Consider the following 22,021-nt stretch of genomic DNA (forward strand, 5'->3'; position numbering starts at 1 on the left):
TACAAACTAGAGAAGACTGCATTTTGCATGATGAAGATGAATTGTAATGATGTGCACAATAGTGCTGTTGTTGCTTGTGCTTATATGAAAGTAAAAGAATGAATTCTATAATTGATAAATTTCATAAGAGATTGTTACTTGACTGAGCAATTTGGCACCTGGGCAGAAAAACCCAAAAACCTTGGGAAATACATATGGAGCAATGTCTGCTATATACTAGGCCATTTGCAATCCTAGAGGACATCTTTGTCCTGAATAAAATACATGTAACCAAGGAAAAATAGTCAGACATTTGGTAAGAGGAGAAACTGCAAATTTTAAAAATAAATTGTGTACATTAAATGTCCTTTAATGACTTGACCTCAATGACTTTTTTGTTTAGCTTGTCTTGAAAAACTGTTTGACTTTGCCTGATTTAGAATGTTCTTATGTGAGTATTGAACAGTGTCTCTGATCATAGAAATGGCTTTTAAGACATTGTTCCTGTCCAGTTGACACTTTATTGACCAGGCTGATTTAATTCGCTGAGATGGCTGGTCTCCAGGTGGAACGATGTTCTTCCATATAGATAGATAAAGAGACAATTACTTTACTGACGTTTCAATACGAGATTTCATTTGCTTGCTTTTTCCCATTTTCTTCTTCCTGCTGCCTCTGCCCCCACAATGGAACAATATTTGTCTTTTATAACAACTGAGCTGATGATTTGACTGAATTGATCAGTTTTCCCAACCATGCAGTGAGAAGTTTGTCAGTATATTCTCTAGTATGTCCTCGTGTCCTTTCACTCTCCAGCCTGATGGTATCAAGCCACTGCATACATTTTATTAAATTTTCTTCGTTTTTCTGTAGTATGTCACCTGTCTATGAACAATTACATAAAACCATGCCTCTAGAGAGTGGAGGATCTCAGTGCAAAAAGGCTTGGCATGTCTCCGTGGATGCTTTTTTATGCTGTGTCTGAACTAATCTGAGATACTGAAGAAACTGTGACACGCAATCACTTTGCAGATCCTTTTGTGGTTTGCAGACCTCTTTGCAGTCAGACTTGTGGGGATTTTTAATCTGTTTTTAATACATAGTTTAAAAAATAAAATTCAATTGATGTGGAGTCAGGGTCTTTGCTGTAGAGTTCTGAAAACAGTGGGGTCTCCTCCATGCTCTACCATGGAATACAGTAACTTTATTTTTGTCCAAATCTTCTGAAGCAGGTGTCTGTTGTCATTTTTCTTTTAGTCAGCAACAGCAAAGTCAGCCTCACCTTTCTGCCCGCTAACGACTTCTGCTAGAGAGTTGCCTTTTACCTGGAATACAAATCACCATGCTTGCCGAGTCCTTTCCATAACCAGTTAGTGATCCATACCGACTAAGAGGAATTAAATAGAAACGTATGGAGTACTTCAGAAACTATTACCATGGGTGTGCTTTGCTATCAGATTACGGAGTTTGTTTTAATCTATTTGCAATAAATTGTTTTGCAGGTTTGCTTTATATGCTGCAGAGCATTAGACAAAATTTATTCTTCCCAATTACCTAGAACCAAGGAGAGAAGATTGTTACTTTTAAAGAAGGAGATTGGTTTCATAGTACTTCCCACATCCACAGACGCATTATCATAAAATAATGTATTTTGTTGAAATCACTAAACCCAGAAGGTGATATGAATTCTCAGTATGAAAAGTCCCTCACTAGGCTAATCTATTTTCCCACAGTCAGATCTATAGGTATGTTGAAGACTCACAGTTTTAACTCATACTGAATTTGCATTTAATTGAAAAGAACAACATTGATGACAATGTGTAGAAGTGGCTGAAATAGTGAGTGACACAAGAATGGGAGAGAGATCTCATGCAAATAACTTAAAATGCATTACAAGAATCTTAAAAGCATGGAGATGAGATAGCACTTGATGGGTGCTAAGAAGGAGGGGAATGACTTAAATGAGCTAAATGGTAAGTTACTAGGAGAGCCTGTGTATTTATGCACGCACATGTGAGAATATGTGTGTGAGGAAGCTGTTGTTCTGGTATTTATCTTAAAATGCTAAACCTTTATTTTGTGGAAAGAATTACAAAGGAGTGGTATCAGTAAACTCAGAATTCAAAATCACCATTTTAACAGTGCCCCTCCAGATAAAAGGGATAAGATTATATCAGATTTCTCTTTTTTCAGCTAAATTAGTTATAAAAGTCTTTTTGTGAAGATCATCAAGTATCTAATATAAAGATAAAAACAATATTTTTTTTGTCATGGCCTTTGCGTGTTGTAAGATCTGTTACAAGTTCTCACTCTGTTTTGATGGATGTCGAGATCTTGAATCAAAAGCTGATCAGACCTTTCCTATAGCCTCTATGATAAGGGAATATGAATATCAGAGGGTTTTTATGAAATAGCAAAGAATACTTTGAACGGATTTGCTGAATCACAAGTGACTTCCCTGGTCGCTTGGAGAATGTGCTGATAAGTTTTGTTTAAACACTGAAGTGAGTCAGTAGAGGCTGATCATTTACTGGTCAGAACGGTGCATGTTTTGGGAGATATAAGGGGAAGGATGGCATTATGCAAGAATGATAGCCAAATATAATTGCCGATTAAAGAACATATTGAATCATTTTTTGATGAACTGCATAGGCCTAAATCATGGGAAAGATACATGATGAGATAGGGTCCAAACATATGGTAGTAACAGTTGTTTTCTCATAGGTTAAAATTTACCTAAAAGACTAGAAGAAAAGCAGAAACTAAGTTCACATAAATGTATTCCAAAAATTTCTGGAAAAGGTTTTTCTCTCCTCCTTTTCCTCAGTGAAGCAAATAACCTTGTAGATACACAGAAAATGTTTTATTTATTAATTACTGGAAATTAAAGTGGGCAAATGGTAGTCCTTTAATTCCCTCATGGAAAAATATTTAAAGATTAAAAAACAGAAAATATTGCTCAGAATTGTAAAGGAAGGTAAAAACTTTATCTTTGAGGCAATAAAACAGTAGCCCCAGTACCTTTGCTTTACAAAAAGGGCTCTAAGAAAAATACACCTTTGGAAGAAAGAGAAGAAAAAGCAAAATACAGTAATTTTACTCGTACAGTTAAGGTGATTGTTGTACAATTTGATGATATGTTCATCAGCTGAAAAGATATGAATGGCAAGAGGCCATGAGATTGACCCTGTAGGTTATTCTTTGTAATGTCAAACATTTGTGTTCCTTAGGTATTTTTTGTAGTGTCTTCAAAATGTTCCTGACATCATTTAGGTAAGGACAAGAACACGGGTACTGACTGCGCTGTGTGGCTGAAGGAGAGTGTCAAACAGGTGTTTTATCATGCTCAAATATTGATTTTGGAGCTTGTATTTATAATAAATGGAGTCACTTCTGACCGACGGAAGATTCACATGACATTTTCAACTGTCATCTTGAAAATCTTTTAGGATTTTTCATTCCGGCACTTTTAGACATAGCTACGGTAGGCTACTTTCCAGTGTTAGTAAAGACTCTTTATGCAAACACTACAAATTTCTTAGTAGCTCTAATAAATTCCGACAAAATGCGTAAGATTCTCAAGATTTCCCTGGCATACAGAAAATTACCTGTGTGAGGAATCGATAGTAATAACTAAACAATTTCAAGGCAAATATATCAGGCACACGCTGGCAGCTTTGAAAGCAGTTTTACTTGAAAGACTGTGAAAGATTTCATTGCACTGCATCAATCTACCTGAGCTCTAGGCAGTAAAGACCACTTTGTTCCCAGGAATGAAAATCATCTGGATAAATAAAATTAACTACTTCCAAAATCATTGCAAATTTGAAAAGCTGACAGTAATAGAAGGGTATCCTCACCTGAACCCGTATTATCGGAGTAGGAATAGAGGGGGGCAATAGCAGTGGCAATTCTGCTCATTCTGAATTTACAAGACATTGAAGTTAATAGGTGGAAATCAATATATTGGCTGGAATAATAATCTAGTGCCTGGCTCTGCGTATCTGACCCGGCTGTCCCTCAGCCTCCACCTGCCTGGGTTGCAAAGCCTTTCTGCTGCTGCTGCAGGCTAATAGCTGATGCATTGGTAGCATGAAAGACACAACAGACTAATGCCTGTCACCAGTGAAAGAATTACATGACTAGTTATCTGGCCTAGATATTTAATGACAATGCAGATACTTAATAGCAATCCAATTTGTAGTGCTTAATTCTGTGTTGGGGAAAAAAGAACCATAAACCTAATTTCTAAAAATAAACATGATGGAAATCAGTTTTTGCAAAGATAGTATTTGCTTTTGGCGTTATTGGTAATCATTTACTTTACTGTGCGATTTGCAAATTTTGTGATTCAAAATGCTATACATTTAGTGAGTCCCTGCCCCAAAGCACATGCAATCAAGTGGTAAGACAGACAAGTAAGTACAGGCGAGTAGAAGGGTATTAGGAAACAAAGAAATGAGATTCAGTCTTGATAGTCTCTTTCATAATGTCACGTTTTCGCTGTTGCAGTGACAGCATTTGTCCGTGTTCGAGTATGGAATCTGTCCTTATGCGGAGCGCTTACTATTTTCCAGTTCTTAGGGTAGTCGTCAGGCGCTTAATTTCACCCTCACTGTATTTATAGACAGTTACCCAAGTATGGTCCTTTTACCAAAACAATTTTCCCTGTTTTCTCTCTTATAACATCTTGAAATGCTCATCCTGTTGCAGGAGGTAATTGTCCAGAGCACTTTCTTTAGCTGAGCGATTGCCAAGGAGAACTCGGCTGGGTAGGCTTGTGAAGGAAAACAGCTGCTCTAAGGGATGCAGGAGGCTCCTAAAGGGATGAAATTAGTAAGTGCTATGTGCAAGAGTCTTGCCAGTGAGTTGAGGCCGGGAGCAGGGGAAGGAGCAGGAACCCGATGGTGTGATGGAGGACGCTAGCTGATACTTAATGGAATATTTTGCTAGATTGTGGTGTCTCTACGATAGAAACCTCTCTGTTTCTGCATTTGGTTCTAGCGGGGCTGAGGGTGGTGTCATTGCTGATTTTTTCTGTGTGCTTTTAACTGCAAAGAGCACACACATATTTTACAACCCTTGGTTATGGAAATATGTGGAGGAATTAGAAGACTCAGTTTTTCTTTCAATATGAGCAAATAGGTAGATAGTATCACTCATTTTTCCATATTAAGATGAAATTCTTGGTAGTTCCCATTCTATGGGTTAAAAAAAAAGTGTGATAATATTTGAAGGCGTTAAAAATAAAGCTAACTGGCCAAGAAAACAGAAATTTTCAAAGCAGAAGTATTGTAGCTTAAGGTTGTCTCTTTCAAAAGAAGGGAAGAAGTTAGTTATATTTCATGGTAGTCATTCAGGTGGTTTTAGTTTTCCTTGATTGACCAAAATCTAAGCTAAAAGCTTTTATCTCATTTTTAGAGATGAGTCTACTATTACAACAATAAAAAAAAATTCAGGTTATGCAGGGGAAAATACATGATCTAGTTTAATAAAACATTAAAATGGCTTTCTGCCAGAGCAACACAGTCAATTTTTGTTGACACTAAATATTTGGTCACGCAGGTGCTCCTATTTGGGGTTTTAATACAAGATATTTTGAGCATTTGTAACTTTTGCAACTATCTTGCATACAGAAACTGAAAGGAAAACAGTAAGTAAACATCAAATAATGTCCAGCTTTAAGAAAGCTTTTATGACAGCTTTAAGAAAGCCTTTATGATGTTTTGTCTTTAAAGAATAGCATGTGAGCAATAAAGGCACTTACTGCTTGCCTTTGGGAATAAATAGGTATTTCCCTCAGAAAGAAAAATACCATAAAGAGTCTCGGTGCATGCCCTTTTCTCTCCTGAGATAACCATGAATTATTCAAGACATCTTTGGCCAGACCTAATAGCCATAACCTAATCTGCTTTCTCTGTCCCTTGCCCCCTACGCTGTGCTCAGCACCAGTTTTTCCCCCAAGACTTCCCGCCTCCTTAGCTGATTGAGAAAGCTGCTCGTACCAGAGCCGCTGATTTCGTACAAGAAATTAGTTTGCAAAGTGCGTGTGCTGAGGATGCGCTTTTACATGATTGATGGTAGGTGGCTGCTGAAAGGGATGGTTCTGCTCCTTCCCTCTTGCCTTGGCTGCAGGGCACGCAGGAGCAGGGGAGTAGGAAAGGGTGATACGAGGAGCAGGATTGCCCCTGCAGTCAGCAGCCTGTCCAGGGAATGGCACAGCGGTAGGGTCACTTTTCCCTGACCTGAAACATTCCTCTGAAGGTTTTGACCTAATGGGAATAAGAAGGCTTGGATGTTTGCTGGGTTTCAAGCCACGGTGCCATGCAGGATGGTAACTGGAGGATGTCCTGCAGAACGAGACCCTTTGGACATGCTGCTAATGTCTGTGGCAAGTGCGTGGGGTAGAACTGGTGTCATTGCATGGAAGCATGAGCGTTTCCTCATAAGAGTGATATAAAGCAGTTATATAAAACTTGTGGGGACACTGATGATCAAATAAATAAATATGTTCATTTTCTAAAATGATTTGATATACTCAGTAGGTTATAGAGAAAACAGACTGTGAGTAATTGTCCTCCCATTTTTCTTCTTGCCTGAACCTTGTCCTCGATCAAGACTTTAAAATGTTTATAAATAAATTGTTAACACTTATTCATATCTTGCAGCATTTCTTGGCTGCTGTGATTAGCAATGGGGCATTAAGTAAGGTCTAGGTATAGGTAAAGCATGACAATGTGTTTAATAAAGTACCAGGTGCAGCTTATGTTTCACTGGTATCTTCAGAAACATGACTGAAACACTGATGTTTGAGCTGAGCACTTAAATAAACTGTGAAGCCTGAGATTAGTACAGGGGAGAGGGGAGCAGCCAGCACTTGAATGTTCTTCTTGTACAGTATTAATTTCTTTTAAGTATGTGCTGAAGTTCTCTTTTCCTGTTCTTGTTATCGCTGCTTGCAGTGCTACAGCCGTGCCTTCAGAGGAGGGGATTCTGTTGTTCCTGGGAAGTCCCAAATTTGAATTTTGACAAATGGAAGTTCATGCCAGGTTGTGTAGGTGAAGTGGCAGGATCCTCCATGCATGCAATGCTTCAAGATTTGCAGCATTTGAAAAGAGTTAGGTTTATTTATAAGTACATTTAATACAGCCAAGCTAATTTAAAAAGGTGACATTTTAAGATAAAAAAGGAAAGAATTTTCTTCTGCCCTGTGCTTACAAAAGATACCACTGAAATGCTGAGGTGTCTGGACAACTGTGATTATTGCTCTCAGTGTGGACTTTAGACTCACTGCTTAGCTTCATCCTTTCTTTTATCCTGAATGCTGAGTTCATCTGCTGGTTTGATGGTATTATCTGAAGTCCAGCCTTTTCAGAGTAGGGAGACTTATTTAAAGGGAAAGTAAAAATTCACATATAGTGCCAAGTAATTAGTAATGTAATTAAGACCCTGATCCTAAGATGTCTGTGGTGTAAGTAGTAATAGCACAAAACATGTAGTTACATAAATATTATGTCTTGGCTCATCAGAGGTATAAATTATGTCTGTTACTAGCTCCACCTTTTGTGTTTGTGTTGGCTAATTTAGTTTGAGTATTGGAGTGCTAGGGTTTTATGACGTGGAACATATTTATTTCTCCATGATATTCTGCTGACTGAACATTGCAAGTGAAGTGAATCCCTAGAAGAAAATGTTTTGTTCAATGAGCAATGTAATTTTTCCTGTTTGCACAAATATTTCATCAAAGCATTTCAGCTTCATTACTAATTAAAATATTTACTCACAGAGTTTAAAGTCGAAAGGTTAGATTTAGCCTGAAACGTATTTCACAAACAAAATATATCTGGGCTGCTAGATCCTCTACACTAACATCCTGAGTATTGCAGGTCATTCATTATTCTCAGCCAGTTTCTTTTTTGCAGGGCCCGGTAACTCGGCCCAGTTCTTGAACAAACTGTGTTTTCTGGAGAGGTACCTTGTTGTGCCTTCCAGTAAAAAACACTGTCTGGAAATAGTAGTGTAACCACAGCTGAAATAATGTCTAATTTCTGAGGATCTCTCCCATTTCCTTCCGTACAATGTTGACGCGGTCAGTTCTTAGTAGAGCCTCGGAGCTTATGGATAAAGAAAAATTTACTTGTTTGACTTCTTAAGCTTTAAAAGATGCAACTGGCATTATCAGATGTAAAGTTCCCTATGGCTCGGGCATGAGAGCTGGCAGGAGCTGGGAAGAATCTGTGCAGGATTTGGGGCTTCTGGGACATAGGCTCAGGACCTGAGCAGGTTAAATCCCTGAGTTAGGGGCCAAATAGAACCAGACTGGGAGGTTTCCTCTCATATTTTTCTTCCAGTGTTTCATAATTTATGAGTATTTGCAAGAAAGTGTATGTAAAGGAAAAACAAGTGTTCTCCAGGACTGCCTCAGAAGACTAATTTTTTGTCTATTGGACTGTCTCTTTTATCTAAATGATCTTGGATTAGGTAGTTGTTGAGAGATTCATTCTGCGTTATGGCAGATTTTAAAATTATGTTTCTGCTGAGAAAGAGTACTTGGTTACTAACCAGATGCTTTAAATCACAGCCATTTTCTTCAGAACTATTTAACAACTTTTCTCTATACTGTAAGGTCTCAATCCCAGTAACTGAGCTTAGTAAGTAGCAAAGCTTGATCATTTTGAATACAGTCTTAGGTAGCACAAGGTGAATGTAAAGTAGGCCTCTGGAGAGATGCTTTCCTTCATTCATAGGTATTTTACCAAGTTTTATGAGAATTTATGAAGACTCTAAAATCAATTATTTTCTGACTTTTAAAATAAAGTTAGATTTTGAGAATGATATGTCTTGGTTTCAGCATCATGATACTGAATGTAGTAAGAAATGGTAAAGAAACATTCTTGAATATTATTAAACTTTTTTCACCCAGCTTGAACATGATTTTGTTGTTTCCTCCCAATTACAAGGTTGTATTAATAAAGATCTGATGCAGCGTGAGGTCAGGTTTTGTTTAGTTCATTTCAAAGTTACCAAAATAATGGTGATCTTTGACACTTGTTTTGACTGAAAATTTTCCACATATATTTATTTATTATATATACCCATTAACAGGGTAAAAAATAAAGTAGACATTTCCCTGCACGTTATTGGTTTTGCCCAGTGATGTCACACACCAACTTTAAAAATCACAGAGCCCATCCTGGGGCTTTCTTCAGTGTTTTCGGTGTGCTGAATGGCAGAGTACTTGTCCTTCAGATTTGTCTTTCTATGAGGCCTTTTAATAATCAAATTCAGAAGCCTTTATGTTACGTATATCTCTGCATGTACGGCTGATGTCTTGAAAAGTGCTACAGACAAATTTGTTCGCACTAACGGTGGTTTGTTTTTCTTTAAATTATGAGGTTAGCTATCAGTTGTGGAAACACTGCTAGAGAGGGTAGTAATAACGTAATGTGCGGCTGCCAGCATAGCAGAGCTGACACACACGAACGCTCTCAGTGCAAGTGTAAGAGTTATTCATGGCTTGCCGAATAATGCAGTTTCACCAGCTCAACATTTTTCTTGATGAGAACCAACTTTACAAGGACAGAAGGAAAACAGACATTTGACAAATACAACTACCAACTGCTGGGATTTATTTATTTTATTTTTTAAATTATGCAAGGAACTATGTATTCTAGTGGAGATTTCTGTGAAACTGTGGTATCCTGCCATGAAAATTTCACTTTCTCAAAACTTGCAGTGTTGTGGTGTCTCTCAATACTCTGAATAGTTTGAATTTTTACTTTGTAAATTTAGCTTGCCAATTGTATATCTTAAGCTTCGTAATCTGTAAATCTTAAATTTAAGATAATTCTCATAGGCTAATTTTTTAGAAGATGTCCATAAATGATGACTATGCATGCAAGTACGCCTGCTGGTGCAAGCAGAAAATTTATCTGAGCACTCCAAGAGTAGGCATACCACAGTACGTGCTTTGCACCTACCTTTTCTGAGGACCTGCTTGTTCTTGTTCTTGGCATTGCTTTCTATCCTAGCTATAATGATGAAATCTGTATGATGAAATGTTTCTGTATCAAAAACTTTTAATCAGAAAAGCTGAAAATTGAGCGGTTATGGATTGATGTCTAAACCGTGGCTTCATATTTTAGTGGTGTTACAAAGTAGCAGCACGTTCAGAGGACCAGCCTGCCTAGTGATCTGCTCCCTCGGAAAAACAGAAATCCTATTTACAGATGAGAGGATCGGCCTTTTTCAGATGTATTTCTTCAAGAGGAAAAGGCAGGAAACATCTTTGCCCTTAAAATAAATGAAAAACGTGGCCAAAGCAGTTCGTGGAGTGGCCGAATAGGGTATTTAGGCAGCTCCTACCAGCCTCGATCAGATGCTCTCAGTTTTCCCTGTATGCTGGTAAAGTTGCAGAAGTTGCTCAGCTGTTGGTAGGTTCCCAGTGAGGACTGGATGGCTGCTGATGCTGGAGAGAACAATCTCCAAGCTTTAGCAGCCAGCTTCAGCGGTGGTGTGGATACAAGTCCAGTGGGCTTCTGAACAAAGGCAAGGGAAAATTATAATCACAACTGAACAGAGAGCCAAGTAGCTACTGTTTTTAATTTAAGTGATTAAGAACAGTCTCGTAGCACACACTAACTCTCCTGTAAGTGGCCTAAAGAGAAGAAAAAAAGAAAAAAGTAAAATAAAACGTAGTTGGAAGAAAACATAGTTTAGCACGTCAGACATTTAAATTATAGTAGTCTTGTATGCTTTATTGACTCCTAGCAAAATAATGAAAAATCCCACATCACTATAAACATGTTCACAATCAGAAGTGCTGCTTCCCATTTTCAGAGAAAGTATTGGTTGCCTTCATGGTCTTTTCATCTGGCTCAGGCCTAAAGTGCAAGTACCGTAGCAGCGCAGGCTAGAAATAAGCCTGTCTGTAATAACCAAGCCTGATTTTTAAGAGAAAGAGCTTTATAGGAAATAAACCCCCTTTTTTCTTTGGGATATATGAAACTCCTGCCCACTTGGAGCGGAGGGAGAGGCTGTGAAGCTGTGAGCATTTCCAGGAGAGAGAGTTCAGTTCTGTTTGCATGACAGGGCAATCTGTCTCCATCAGGCTCATAGCTAGGACGCGGCTCAGCGTGAGAAGGACATGTAACCTGCCAGGTATGAACTTGCATCTTCTAATTTTGTGGTCTTGAATGTGGTATCAGCTAGTAAGTAGAGATGAAGTTAATGGGGGACTGACAGCTCTGCCTTGTCAGCCGCCATCGTCATCTCTTACCGCCAAAGAAACCCGGCGGTGGTGTTTGACTGAAGGGGAGTTTGTCTTCTTCTCTTGCGACCAGCTGTACTTCTAGGTTGGGAAGATGACTAGGGCCAGCGTCTTGTCAGTAGTGTCTGTCTAGGTACAGCTGCCTCTGTGCACCAAGTGGAGTATTTGTAAGACTATGTAATATAAGATGCCTTATGCTGTGGCTTTTTGTTCAATCTCCACTGGCGTCTGCTTTTTTACGGTTGGACTGAGTGAAGGAAAAGCACAGTGTTGGTTCTAAGAGCAGTAGTTTTGCTGCTAAGCAAAGCTGTTAATATAGGATACTGTGTGCATAAGAGACCAAGTAATGTCATGGTCCTTCACCCAGAAGAGGAGGAAGCACAACTCCAGTGTTCTATGACTTTTCTTAGCCAGTATGAGCGTGGCTACAGGATCACTATAGTTGCTAAAAGGAGACTAAGACTAAGGCACAATCTTATGCTGTCAACCCTGCTTATGTATTTCACTATATTTCACTTACATTCTGTAACAGTATGAAAGATCTGGTGCTCTAAATGAAAACTTTCTTTGCCTGTATGTTAAAATAGCTTTGCATGGCTTTTGTCTGGTCTCTCTAGTCATGCATCTCTCTCTCCCCCCCACCCTCCTCCTCTACTCTTTTAGTCACCACAGACATAAGTTTCAGAGTGGAGCTGTTCTTATCTTTCTTATCATTGGTTTTGTGTTTATGTTTTGTTTTCTTCTTTTCTGTTGTTTTCGTCTTCCCTTCTGAAAAAAAAAGTCTGTTTTCTTCATATGATTCCCTCTTACAATTTTCTTACAGCTTGCATGTCTCACTTCTAATTACCTGAACAATGGTTCTCTCCCTCTTATTCTTCACATCAGGAAGAGGACTGTTGGTTTTTAGTTCACCTGTGTATACCCTTAAAATTGTTGGCAACATGTTGACCAAAGCTAGCTGTATTCTGTTTTTCTAGTAGTTGCCATTTCTCCAATGTTTACCCTTTTCTGTCACAGTATTTTTCTGACTTAAGAATTCCAGCTCAGGTTGACATTTTAGTACCTTATATTTTGTGTAATATTTATTTCTTATAAAGTTTAAAAATTCTTCCTCAGAAATTCCTCAACACTTCTGTCTTTCTCATCACTATGTTTTGTCCAATTCTTTACCCTAATACTTATCACAAAATGAATGTTGCTAATAAATTCAATGGATTGAGTTTATTATCACTTATTTGGGACCTGCTGAGCTTAGAATTAGAATGGATGTTGATTCTGCTGTAGAAGAGCTTTTCAATCCTTCTTTCATTTTGCCTCCCCTCCCTTTACTTCGTACTCTAAAAAGTCATTTGAACTGAATTCACCAGAGACAAGATTTTGCAACAAAACTACTTCACTGGAAATGAGGATAAAACCAAGATTTGTGTTTCAATGAAAAAAAGCTAAAATTTCCCTCTAGATTTTTGTTTTCGCTATTTCATGAATCTGCCTCTGCCTGAACAAAGACAAGAGGCTTGGCAATGTGAGCCGGCAGCGGATTTCTCTAAGGTATTTAATTGCGCTGTCACTGCAGTGAGTACACGAGTATAGTCTCTGAGTCAAGCTTTGATAGGAGCTGATTTTTACAGTGGCTAAATGTTGGCCCAGCTACCACCTAACTTGCATGAACTCTAGTATCTGTCAAACACAATTTCTACTTTTTTGCTGTGTCTTACTTTTCCATTTTGTAAATCTTTTGGTTTTCTTTTTTTTCTTAAATTAAACTAAGACACTTTTTTAGTAATTAGAATACATTTTTTTCATAGAACTTTTGGGATATTTCAGCATCTGATTTTTTGTCTGTTTACATTGTTGTGAGTCTGGTAGGATAACATGGACATAAAGCAGAGATCCACTTGGTTTATTAATAAAATTTGGAATATTGATAGTGGGTTGTAATAGCTTGACAGCTTTTGTATAAAATCTGCATTTTGAAATTACAACCATTTTGCCAACCTTGAACTCGTGAAGATACATTTAAAAAGACTCTGAGGAGGAATGCATGGCTGATAGGGATCTAGAGGCATTGGAGTAGCTCAGTGTTCACAGGCAACCACAAGGTTTTAATCATATTGCTTTGATTGCACTTCATAGTTATGTCATTTTTAGTACTCGAGGGAGCTTGCGCAGCTGTAACTCAGGTATCCTTGTATGGTGGTCTGTCTTGTGAAGAAGACGTACCTGCTGCCAGCATCATACGTGGGCTTCCAGAGGCTGCTGAGGCACAGCGAGCCTGCAGTTGCGGGTAGCAGGGGGGCACCACCGCTGAGATTCCTCACCAGATTTCATCTGTAGCTTTTAATTTTGAGATCTTTTTCTATCCTTTTGCTCAGTGACACAGAAGCCTCTTCTGGCAAGTAAATCAAATGAGAAAATTAAAGAGAAGCTGCCTAACGATTGATCTACTGTATGAAAATCCTGCGTGGTGATTGGGTACATAAGCCTGAGCGACAAGCTGGAGAGGAGGAAAAAGCAAACCTGCAGCTGTTTGGGATTAATGAGCGTGTAACACAAACAGTGTCTTCATGAAAACAAATGAGCTTTAAAAAAAGCAGTGAATACAAAATTCATGTGTGTTAATAAAATGAAGAAGCAGGAGTAAGATTTGTGTTTCCTAAGAGCATAAAAAAGCATTCGACCTAAAAAGAATATATGTGATGTTGTGTGTTGTTTAGCCAGGATTATTAGCTAGCACTAAGCGGTGCTATCAGCTGGAGCACAAGCTTTTCATCTCTGGAAGCTTGAGTTATTCTTAATATTTTTCAAAATCTAAATTGGGTCATAAATGTTTTGGCAATTTCAGATTAGCAGCGTAGGGGGTGGAGGGCATTATAAAATACACCATGTGATAGAACAGTTGAGTGCACTGATTACTAGGCTGCGCAAATAGATAGAGCCAAGTGGGAGGGCGCCTTCACATCAGGAATGAAGGGTGCTGGCTCTGCGGTAAGAGTAAAATCCTGCACAGTGCCTGCCCGTGCCATGCATGACTAGCTGATTATCTCAGTCCTTCATGGAGCCCTGTGTTTCCACAGCGGATATTTCGAAACCATCAGCTAGTCAAGGATCAGCCCTGTTCACTAACAAAGGCTCGACAGTCTAGCAGAATTGTAAAATGCCTCCTAAATAACTCCTGGGAAGGTCTAGAAAAGGTAAGTGTCCTTGGTGAAGGCCACCCTGCTAAAGAGAAGGGAGAAGGCAGGAGAAAAACACAGACTGAGCATGAGAGAAAATGACCAGAAAAAGAATGAAAGGATTGTTCAGTGCCTGTGTTTGTAGATCAGAAGCACATTACATCAGAGTATTGAGATATGAAGAAGAAAAAAATAAAAATACATGCCTGAAACAGATATGATGCAAGAAACCAGGCTATTTAGCTTTCATACTTAGCACATACTCTATCTCAGGAGATGAGGTGGACTAAATAAGCTGAATAAAAAGCCTAGCACAGAAAAATAGCTACCTCCCCCCAAAAAACCCCAAACCGAACATGAAAGCAATGATCTTCTTTAATGTTAGTCTGTTTTCTCTCAAATATCAATGTTTTTGCATTATAGCTTACAGAAAAGTACTGACAACCACAGTCATTGTGAACAATATTTTTAAGACTTCTCTTGGTATTAAGTATACCTCATTAAGTTAACTTGCATTCTTCTGTCATCCCTGTAGCAGCTGAAACAAATGATTTCGTAGAAATGTAACAATAAGGCCATTTTGCATACATGTATTATCTGCAATCTTTTATTGTCCATTCACATTCAGATTTTTTTCAGTGGATCCTCTTCCCTATTTAAACTACTGTTTACTTCTTCTAGAGAAAGAAATACTCATTTCCTCTTACCTTTTCCCCTCTGTACATTTGTAGTGTGTGCATGATTTGTAAACCTTTATCTTCAAAACTTTTCTAAATTGTGAGGGCATGCTGTGATTGTTCCTAGGTAGAGGATGAAATGAAGATCTGAGTGGGTATATTTTAAAGTCTTTGCTCATTTTGCATACTCACCTTGAAAAAAAATCAGATCTGTCTTGCAATGAATATTTAACATTCTGTTCCCCTGTACGCATGGCTACAACAGTGACTGATTTGAGTGTGTGACATTTTTAACCCTAGAGCTTTTAGATGTACTGCACAGCAGGTCTGACTTCACAACCAAATTGTGTAGATAAACAGTGTTAAGACATGCACTTCCACTTGGTGGTTTTAAAGCTATATTCTCACACCACAAGAATGTTAAGATTCTGGCCCCCGATCCAGTGCTGTTTCTGGAGGGATGTTGCCTCATAGAATATATGAGGCTTATAGAATTTGGCGTGTTTCATTTGCTTCTGTTCAATTTTTTTAGCTTTGTTCTCTGTGATAGTCAATATAATTATTTAGTGCATGTTGTTGCCTCTCTTTTTTTCCTAAACTACCTGCCTGTTCTTGCCTACTTTTATTATATCCATACCCCTCTGTTCCTCCTTGTCCCTGTATTCCGGTGTTCCAGATGCACAGCTTTTTCACTCTCACGCTTTACTGAAAAGCAAGAAGAGGCAGATGACTGTAATGAGCCAGGTTTGTACATTATCATGCTTTTTTTCTACAGCCCAGATAAAGTCTTTACAGGGAAAGAACCATTCGGTTTCTGCAGCAGTGAGTGATGGAGAATCCTCACTACAGGCTGACCTGGAACAGTGACCATGCCCCAAGCTAGAACTGTTTAGACCTACATCAGTACCACTGAGTATTCAGAGAACACAGCTGCTGAATTTCAACTGATCTCTTCTGAACAGTGGTGAAATGGGATTTTTTGAAAAGCAAAAGTACTTCATTAAATCTAGGAGAGTTTCCACAGGGTTGGATTACAAATGTTAGAATAGGAACATCCAACATGTTGAACTCCTGAGCATTTCCAGTGTGGTTCTGCTACCAGGACAGCTGGGTATACCTGGCAGGTGCAGATGGTTTGGTCAGTCCAGATCTGTAGCTGTGAAAGCAGTGATGCCGCAGTGATTGCTTCAGGCTGATGTTGCCAGATGATGTGGGATCCCAGCTGTAAAGCCAACCCCGTTTAGCCCTGGTTCTCATAGAATGGGGGGATCCCTGATGACTTTTTGTCATGTCCAACCCATGCACTGTTTGTGGGATTTCCCTTTCCCTCATGTCACAGGTGTGTAATAGTTATTGCACGGCTCTGAGCCACATGCAGATTTAGGGCCACTGCCCAAGAGGATAGAAAGCTTGGCCAGCCTGGTGCTGACCCAACTGCTACAATTGGCTGAAATGGTTTTAAGACTGAGCAGACATTGGGTGACTTTCCCATAATTGTGTTTTGGAAAACAGCTGAATTGATTTAGCTACGCTTTCAGAGAAGAACGTGGAAAATCTCAACTGGAAGTGTTCTCTTTAGCAAACACAAAAATAAATGAACTCTGTGGAGCTTATCATCCAGGACTCAAGGAACAATTTTAATCTTCTCTAAAATGGTAGTGGCTTCTGTTACTGTTATTATTCATTACCTAAATAGCTGTACTAATTTTTTCATCATTTAGACTCACTGATACAGTAGTTCACTTATAGCAAGCGTTTAGCTGTATGTTGTTTTGCTACACATTCTGCATTGTGCTGCTCAAAAATGCTGTAGAAAAAGATGATGCTTGATGATGATCAGGTATATATTGCCTTCTTCATTGGATTGTGCTGAAATTTAATAATCTCAGAAGCTATTATAATGTGTCAAGCTTTTCTTGGAAGTATGGGAAATAAAGGAGCTTTTTTACCTCCTGGGATGTATGATGTTTAATTAAGTTATTGTCTTTCTGTAAAATGAAGTCAAAGAGAAGTAGTATCGTATGTGCTCAAAATGCTTACTGGTTTAATAGATCAAATGGTGAAATAGACTTTTGCTTTAGACACAGACAGGCTCTTGAGCTCTTACAGCATGTTTATTGTTCTTTCCTAGCTGTTCCATGTGATAATGTAATGCAGGGTGATTACTGCAGTTTTTATCTGGTAGATTACCCTGTTAACCTGGCACTCCAGTAAATTGTCATGTTCTAGCAAAAAGGCAGGACATTATGCAAAAGAGCACTTCAGCACACAAATCTGTTCAGCACACAAACACATTGTGGTTTTTCATTTTATTTTACTATTTTGTAGGATTGCATTGATGTGGGTTGGTGGGAAGGAGAACTCAATGGCAGACGAGGTGTGTTTCCAGATAACTTTGTCAAGCTTCTTCCTTCTGAGTTTGAAAAAGAGGTAAGCAATGCATTCTTTTCACTTTACAATACAGAATGAAAGTGGAGTTGAAATAAACTCTCTTTCAGATATGTGATTTTGACAAAGTTTTTCTTCTGACTTAACACAAAAACATCCAAGGAAACAAATTTCTGGGTTACAAAGCATCCATGAAGAGAACCTGTGGAACTCAAAGTCATGTTATGGAGTTTCTTTGAAGGGTTTGATTGACCTATCCAGTCAGTCTGGCTACGTTACATTGCTCTGAAAGCCCTCTGTCCTGCGTCCTAAGTTTGAGAGAGAGAGGAACTGGAGGTCAGTTCAATTTGCTGAGTCAGGTGATGCAATGATGACCAGAATTGTTAACTCTTCTCCGTTGTTTTTGTGGTGGAATATGAAAAGTTGGTGTACTACCTGCATGCTGACTGGCAGCAGTTAAGCACTCTTCCAGAACTAAAAGGGTGAAATTTTAACTATGAGATTTGAAAGACAACAGTCAGCTTTTGGTATCTCAAATGCATGTTTCTTCACCTCTCTCAGAATTATTAAAAAAGAAGATATAAAATCTGTGCAGACACTTTTTCAGCTTCTTTTTATTTGAAAGAGAGGGCGTTGTTACTTGCCAAACAATATTTAGAAATCCCGCAGCTTCCTGGAAGAAAGTAATGGATTACTTCCCTGAAAAGTCCATTTCATTTTTAGGAACATTTTCAGTCATCGGTGAGATTTTACGAGCTTGCAATCAGACTTTTGATGAGTATTTCACAGTGGCAATGTAAGCCTTCTGTGATAAAACCGAGACTTACTGACACTCAGCTTCAATCTTTGGCAATAAAATTGGATGCCGGAAGCAAAAATTAAATAACTTGGAAAGCTTAATAAAGCAACTATTAAACAAGTCACAGAAGCTAACATGATAATTATTGAAAATGAAGGTAGAAGAGCAGCAAAAACTGTGGGAGATGAAAAAGCAATTCCATAGCAGAGTGGATGTCCTGGCTTTAGGCCTAGTAATAAAAGAAGGTGATTTCTAGAAGAGGCAAAAATCATAAACCTTAAAACATAGTGAGCCTATTATAGAAGAAAAAAACTTTACTCTTATCCATTCTTTTGTGGTGAAATTTATTCAGTCTTTTTGAACTTATGAGTTATATATCTTTAAGTGGTTTTTTTCTTTAGAGTACAATCAATATAACTTGTAGAATAAGATTAAATATTCAGACACTTAGAAATTGCAGCTAGGTTTTCTGTAAATGTGGAGAATAAAATTTTATTAATTCTTAAATGGCAGAGCTTTGGCCACATGAGTAAATAACTGGTAGGACTATAGACTGTCTGTCTTTGCTTGAATCAGTACTAAAAGGGAAGGAAATTGATACTTCTGCAGTGGTTTTGTCAGGTATTTTCTGATGTGATCCAGAAACCTTGGATTCCACCACATGGTCTGAAAGTATTTGTCGCAGTAGTTCTGCTTGTTGAACAAAAGCTTGGGATCTTTTCCGTCTCTGTTCAGTCCCCAATTTTCCAATCCTGATTCTTTCCCACAAGTGGCTATTTGTCCCAGGCCTTTTCTGTTCACTGCCTACTCCCAGTCTCCACCTCTCAGGTGGTCTCAATTACAGGATTTTCCCCTGAACTCACCACCTGAGTCTAAATCACGATCTGGATTTGCAGATCTACACCCAAATTCTTTATCCAGCCTGTTTTCCTCTCCCTCCTCAGTCTTTGTCCCTGCTCTGTAGTTTTGTTCTCTTCTTGTCCAACCAGTCGTGGTTTCCTTTCTGTTGGCTTCACTTCTAGTCTGTCTCCATCACCTTCTCGGTTATCTCATGCAGCCACAGACCTTTGTAATTCCTCCTTGTTTCTCTATGTTTCCCTCAGCGGTCTTAAAGCTCCTCCACACTACCTCCTTTCTGATTTTTGTCTGCCTTTTTGAAACAATGTATTTCCCTGATCAGCTTCCAATTAAAGCCACTTTGTCTAATGAACCATAGGATCCTTTGTCCTTTGTGTTCATCTACGTTAGTGTTTTAGTTTTAATCAGAGGTGGTATTTGCAGTGAATCTCTCACTTGTCCATCTGCCCTTACTGTGCGTTGGTTTGCCTCAAAGACGGGTCTTGGGGGACATGAACTAGGTTATTTTCAGATGAGAGCTAAGCCAAAAGATGTGCTAAAGGAGTGCACCTCCTATATTCCAGCTGCTGACCTGTGGACAGTCAATGGGGTCAGGCTCACACCACTCCAGAATAAACCCCCAAATGTGTATATTATGCTGTTGGATCCTCAGCACCAATTATTGCGCTCTGCAGCCATTATCAACTAAACCCCCAATTTGCTAACAGGCAAAGTAAAAGTAAAAAGTACAGATTGGTTGGAATAATTTATTTCATTTCACCAAACATCTAAAATTCTACTAACTGTCTTTCACAACTGGAGCTGAAAATGTATCACAGTGAGTGAATAAAATGTAACCTCTGCGACATTGCCTGTGTTCTGCATTTTTGCCCCATTTACGAGTCTGAAAACACACACTCCAGGTTTTGCCACATCGAGCTGTTTTTTGTGTTTGTTATTTTCCAAAATGGATTGGAATATTTACAAGATTAAATTTTAAATAAATAGATTTCTTCAGTAAGCCAAAGGTCATGTATTTCTCTAATCTTAAGGCACATAAACTGGAATTATTTTTTTTCTTCTCAGCAGAACATTTTAATTGCAAAAGTAGAAAAATATCATTTTATTTGTCAATGCTGTTTTCTCTCTTCAAATTCATTTTAATGAAGTTATTTTAGGGGAAATATGTGACAGATGTGTAGTCTCAAGTCTTGTAATTATTACTGTTAAGCAATGTATGGTTATACTCCTTTGTATGAAAGAGATTTACAGGCATTTTGAAGCAATCTGTTTTCTTCTCTTATTGAATTTTAGAGACCGAAGAAACCACCACCTCCATCAGCTCCTGTCATCAAACAGGGATCAGGTAAGATGCAGCTGATTTTTGTACAGCACATGTCAGTGAGCACATCTCAGTCCAACTTAAGTGTATTCAAATTTATATAGAATTCATATATATCAAAATTGATAAGCAGGAGGTGTCTAGACAACAACTAATAAATCAGAATCAGCTTGCAAAAAGATGATAACCCAATCAATACAAATTTTCAGAAGTGCGTGCACGATTTATTTTTTCCGTGAAACTTAGAAACAGTTAAAGTATCTACACACTTGACAGTTCTGATGTCAGAAACCAAATTCCAGTTCCATTCATGTAAAAAATCACAAATCATAAGGCATGGGATGCTCTAAGAGTTTTCATTTGTATTGCAGTTGTGGTGGAAACATAACTGTGGCTGGAATTCTTTAAGGCCTTAACTCCAGTTAGTTTGTTAAAATTCTGCAGCAGTACTACCGCTTCCCCTACTGATGGCATGTGTTAAGAAAACAAAACGAACACATCCAATCTAGCCAGATTATTTTTCTTGTCACTGTGGTCTGTTCCAGCTTTCAATGCTTTAAAAAGTAAATTTCCTTTTCCTATAGTCTTGGTCTATTAATAGAAGAACAAGTTACACCAGTGTACAATTTACTGTGAATCAATAGGCTATAATTTAACTAGTTTGAATTTGTCAAGCAGTTCTTTGACTACAGAATCATGACTATAAATATTTGGTTTGCTTATTGACACCCATGGTTTATTCTTCACTCTGTCTTGAGACTCCTAAAAACGTAGATTTGATTTTAAGATCAGTGAGTAAGTGTCCAGAGAGAGCAGTATAACTTTGCCATCTAGTGGTGATTGCATACTAAAGATGTCTTAGTGACAACTGATGTTACAGCCTGACACGGGTTTTGGAAAAGCTCTATAAAACGTCATATTTCTTTCAATTTATGCTCGTATAATTAGAGAATAAAACTTTTAATATGTTTGTACATGTTTACATCCAACGCATTAGCTGTGTCACCATAGCAGGATAATGTCCCCATTTTCAGAAGGAAAAATGTATCCGTAAAGGATGCAGACAATTTGATTAAGGCCATCTAAGTCTGTGACAAAGCCAAGGCTATTGCTGTTCTTTGTTTTCATACTCGGTCTTTGTTTTGGCTGACATAGACATATTTTTTCTTTCTAGTAGCCGGTGTAGTGCTGTGGTTTGGATTTAGTATGAGAATCATGTTGATAACACACTGATGTTTTTAGTTGTTGCTGGGTAGCTGTAGTGTCTACACTAAGTCAAGGACTTTTCAGCTTCTCACGCCCTGCCAGGTGCAGCAGAAGCTGGGAGAGCACAGCCAGGACAGCTGGCCTGGGCTGGCCAAAGCGATATTCCCTGCCATATAGCGTCATGCTCCCTATAGAACTGGGGAAGCCAGTTGGGAGGCAGATTCGCTGCTCAGAAACAGACTGGGCATCGGGTTTTGGGGTTTTTTCCTTCTGCGTGTGGTGTGCAATTGCCTTTGTGCATCACTTGTTTTATATAATAATAATAATGATGATGATGATGTCGTTATTATT

At 38.4% G+C, this 22,021-nt stretch overlaps 1 protein-coding gene across 9 annotated transcripts in view; it reads left to right on the forward strand.

Moving 5' to 3' along the window:
• SH3KBP1 (SH3 domain containing kinase binding protein 1) overlaps window positions 1-22,021 on the forward strand; it is a 235,511-nt gene that overhangs the window by 181,532 nt on the left and 31,958 nt on the right. For all 9 annotated transcript variants that reach the window (XM_054821679.1, XM_054821688.1, XM_054821732.1 and 6 more), the window contains 2 exons: window positions 17,427-17,528; window positions 20,437-20,488. In XM_054821679.1, coding sequence (XP_054677654.1) covers window positions 17,427-17,528; window positions 20,437-20,488 — 154 coding nt within the window. The remainder of the gene's footprint in view (window positions 1-17,426; window positions 17,529-20,436; window positions 20,489-22,021) is intronic.

The sequence above is a fragment of the Grus americana genome, chromosome 1, assembly GCF_028858705.1.
Source record: "Grus americana isolate bGruAme1 chromosome 1, bGruAme1.mat, whole genome shotgun sequence".
In the NCBI taxonomy this organism is placed as follows: Eukaryota; Metazoa; Chordata; class Aves; order Gruiformes; family Gruidae; genus Grus; species Grus americana.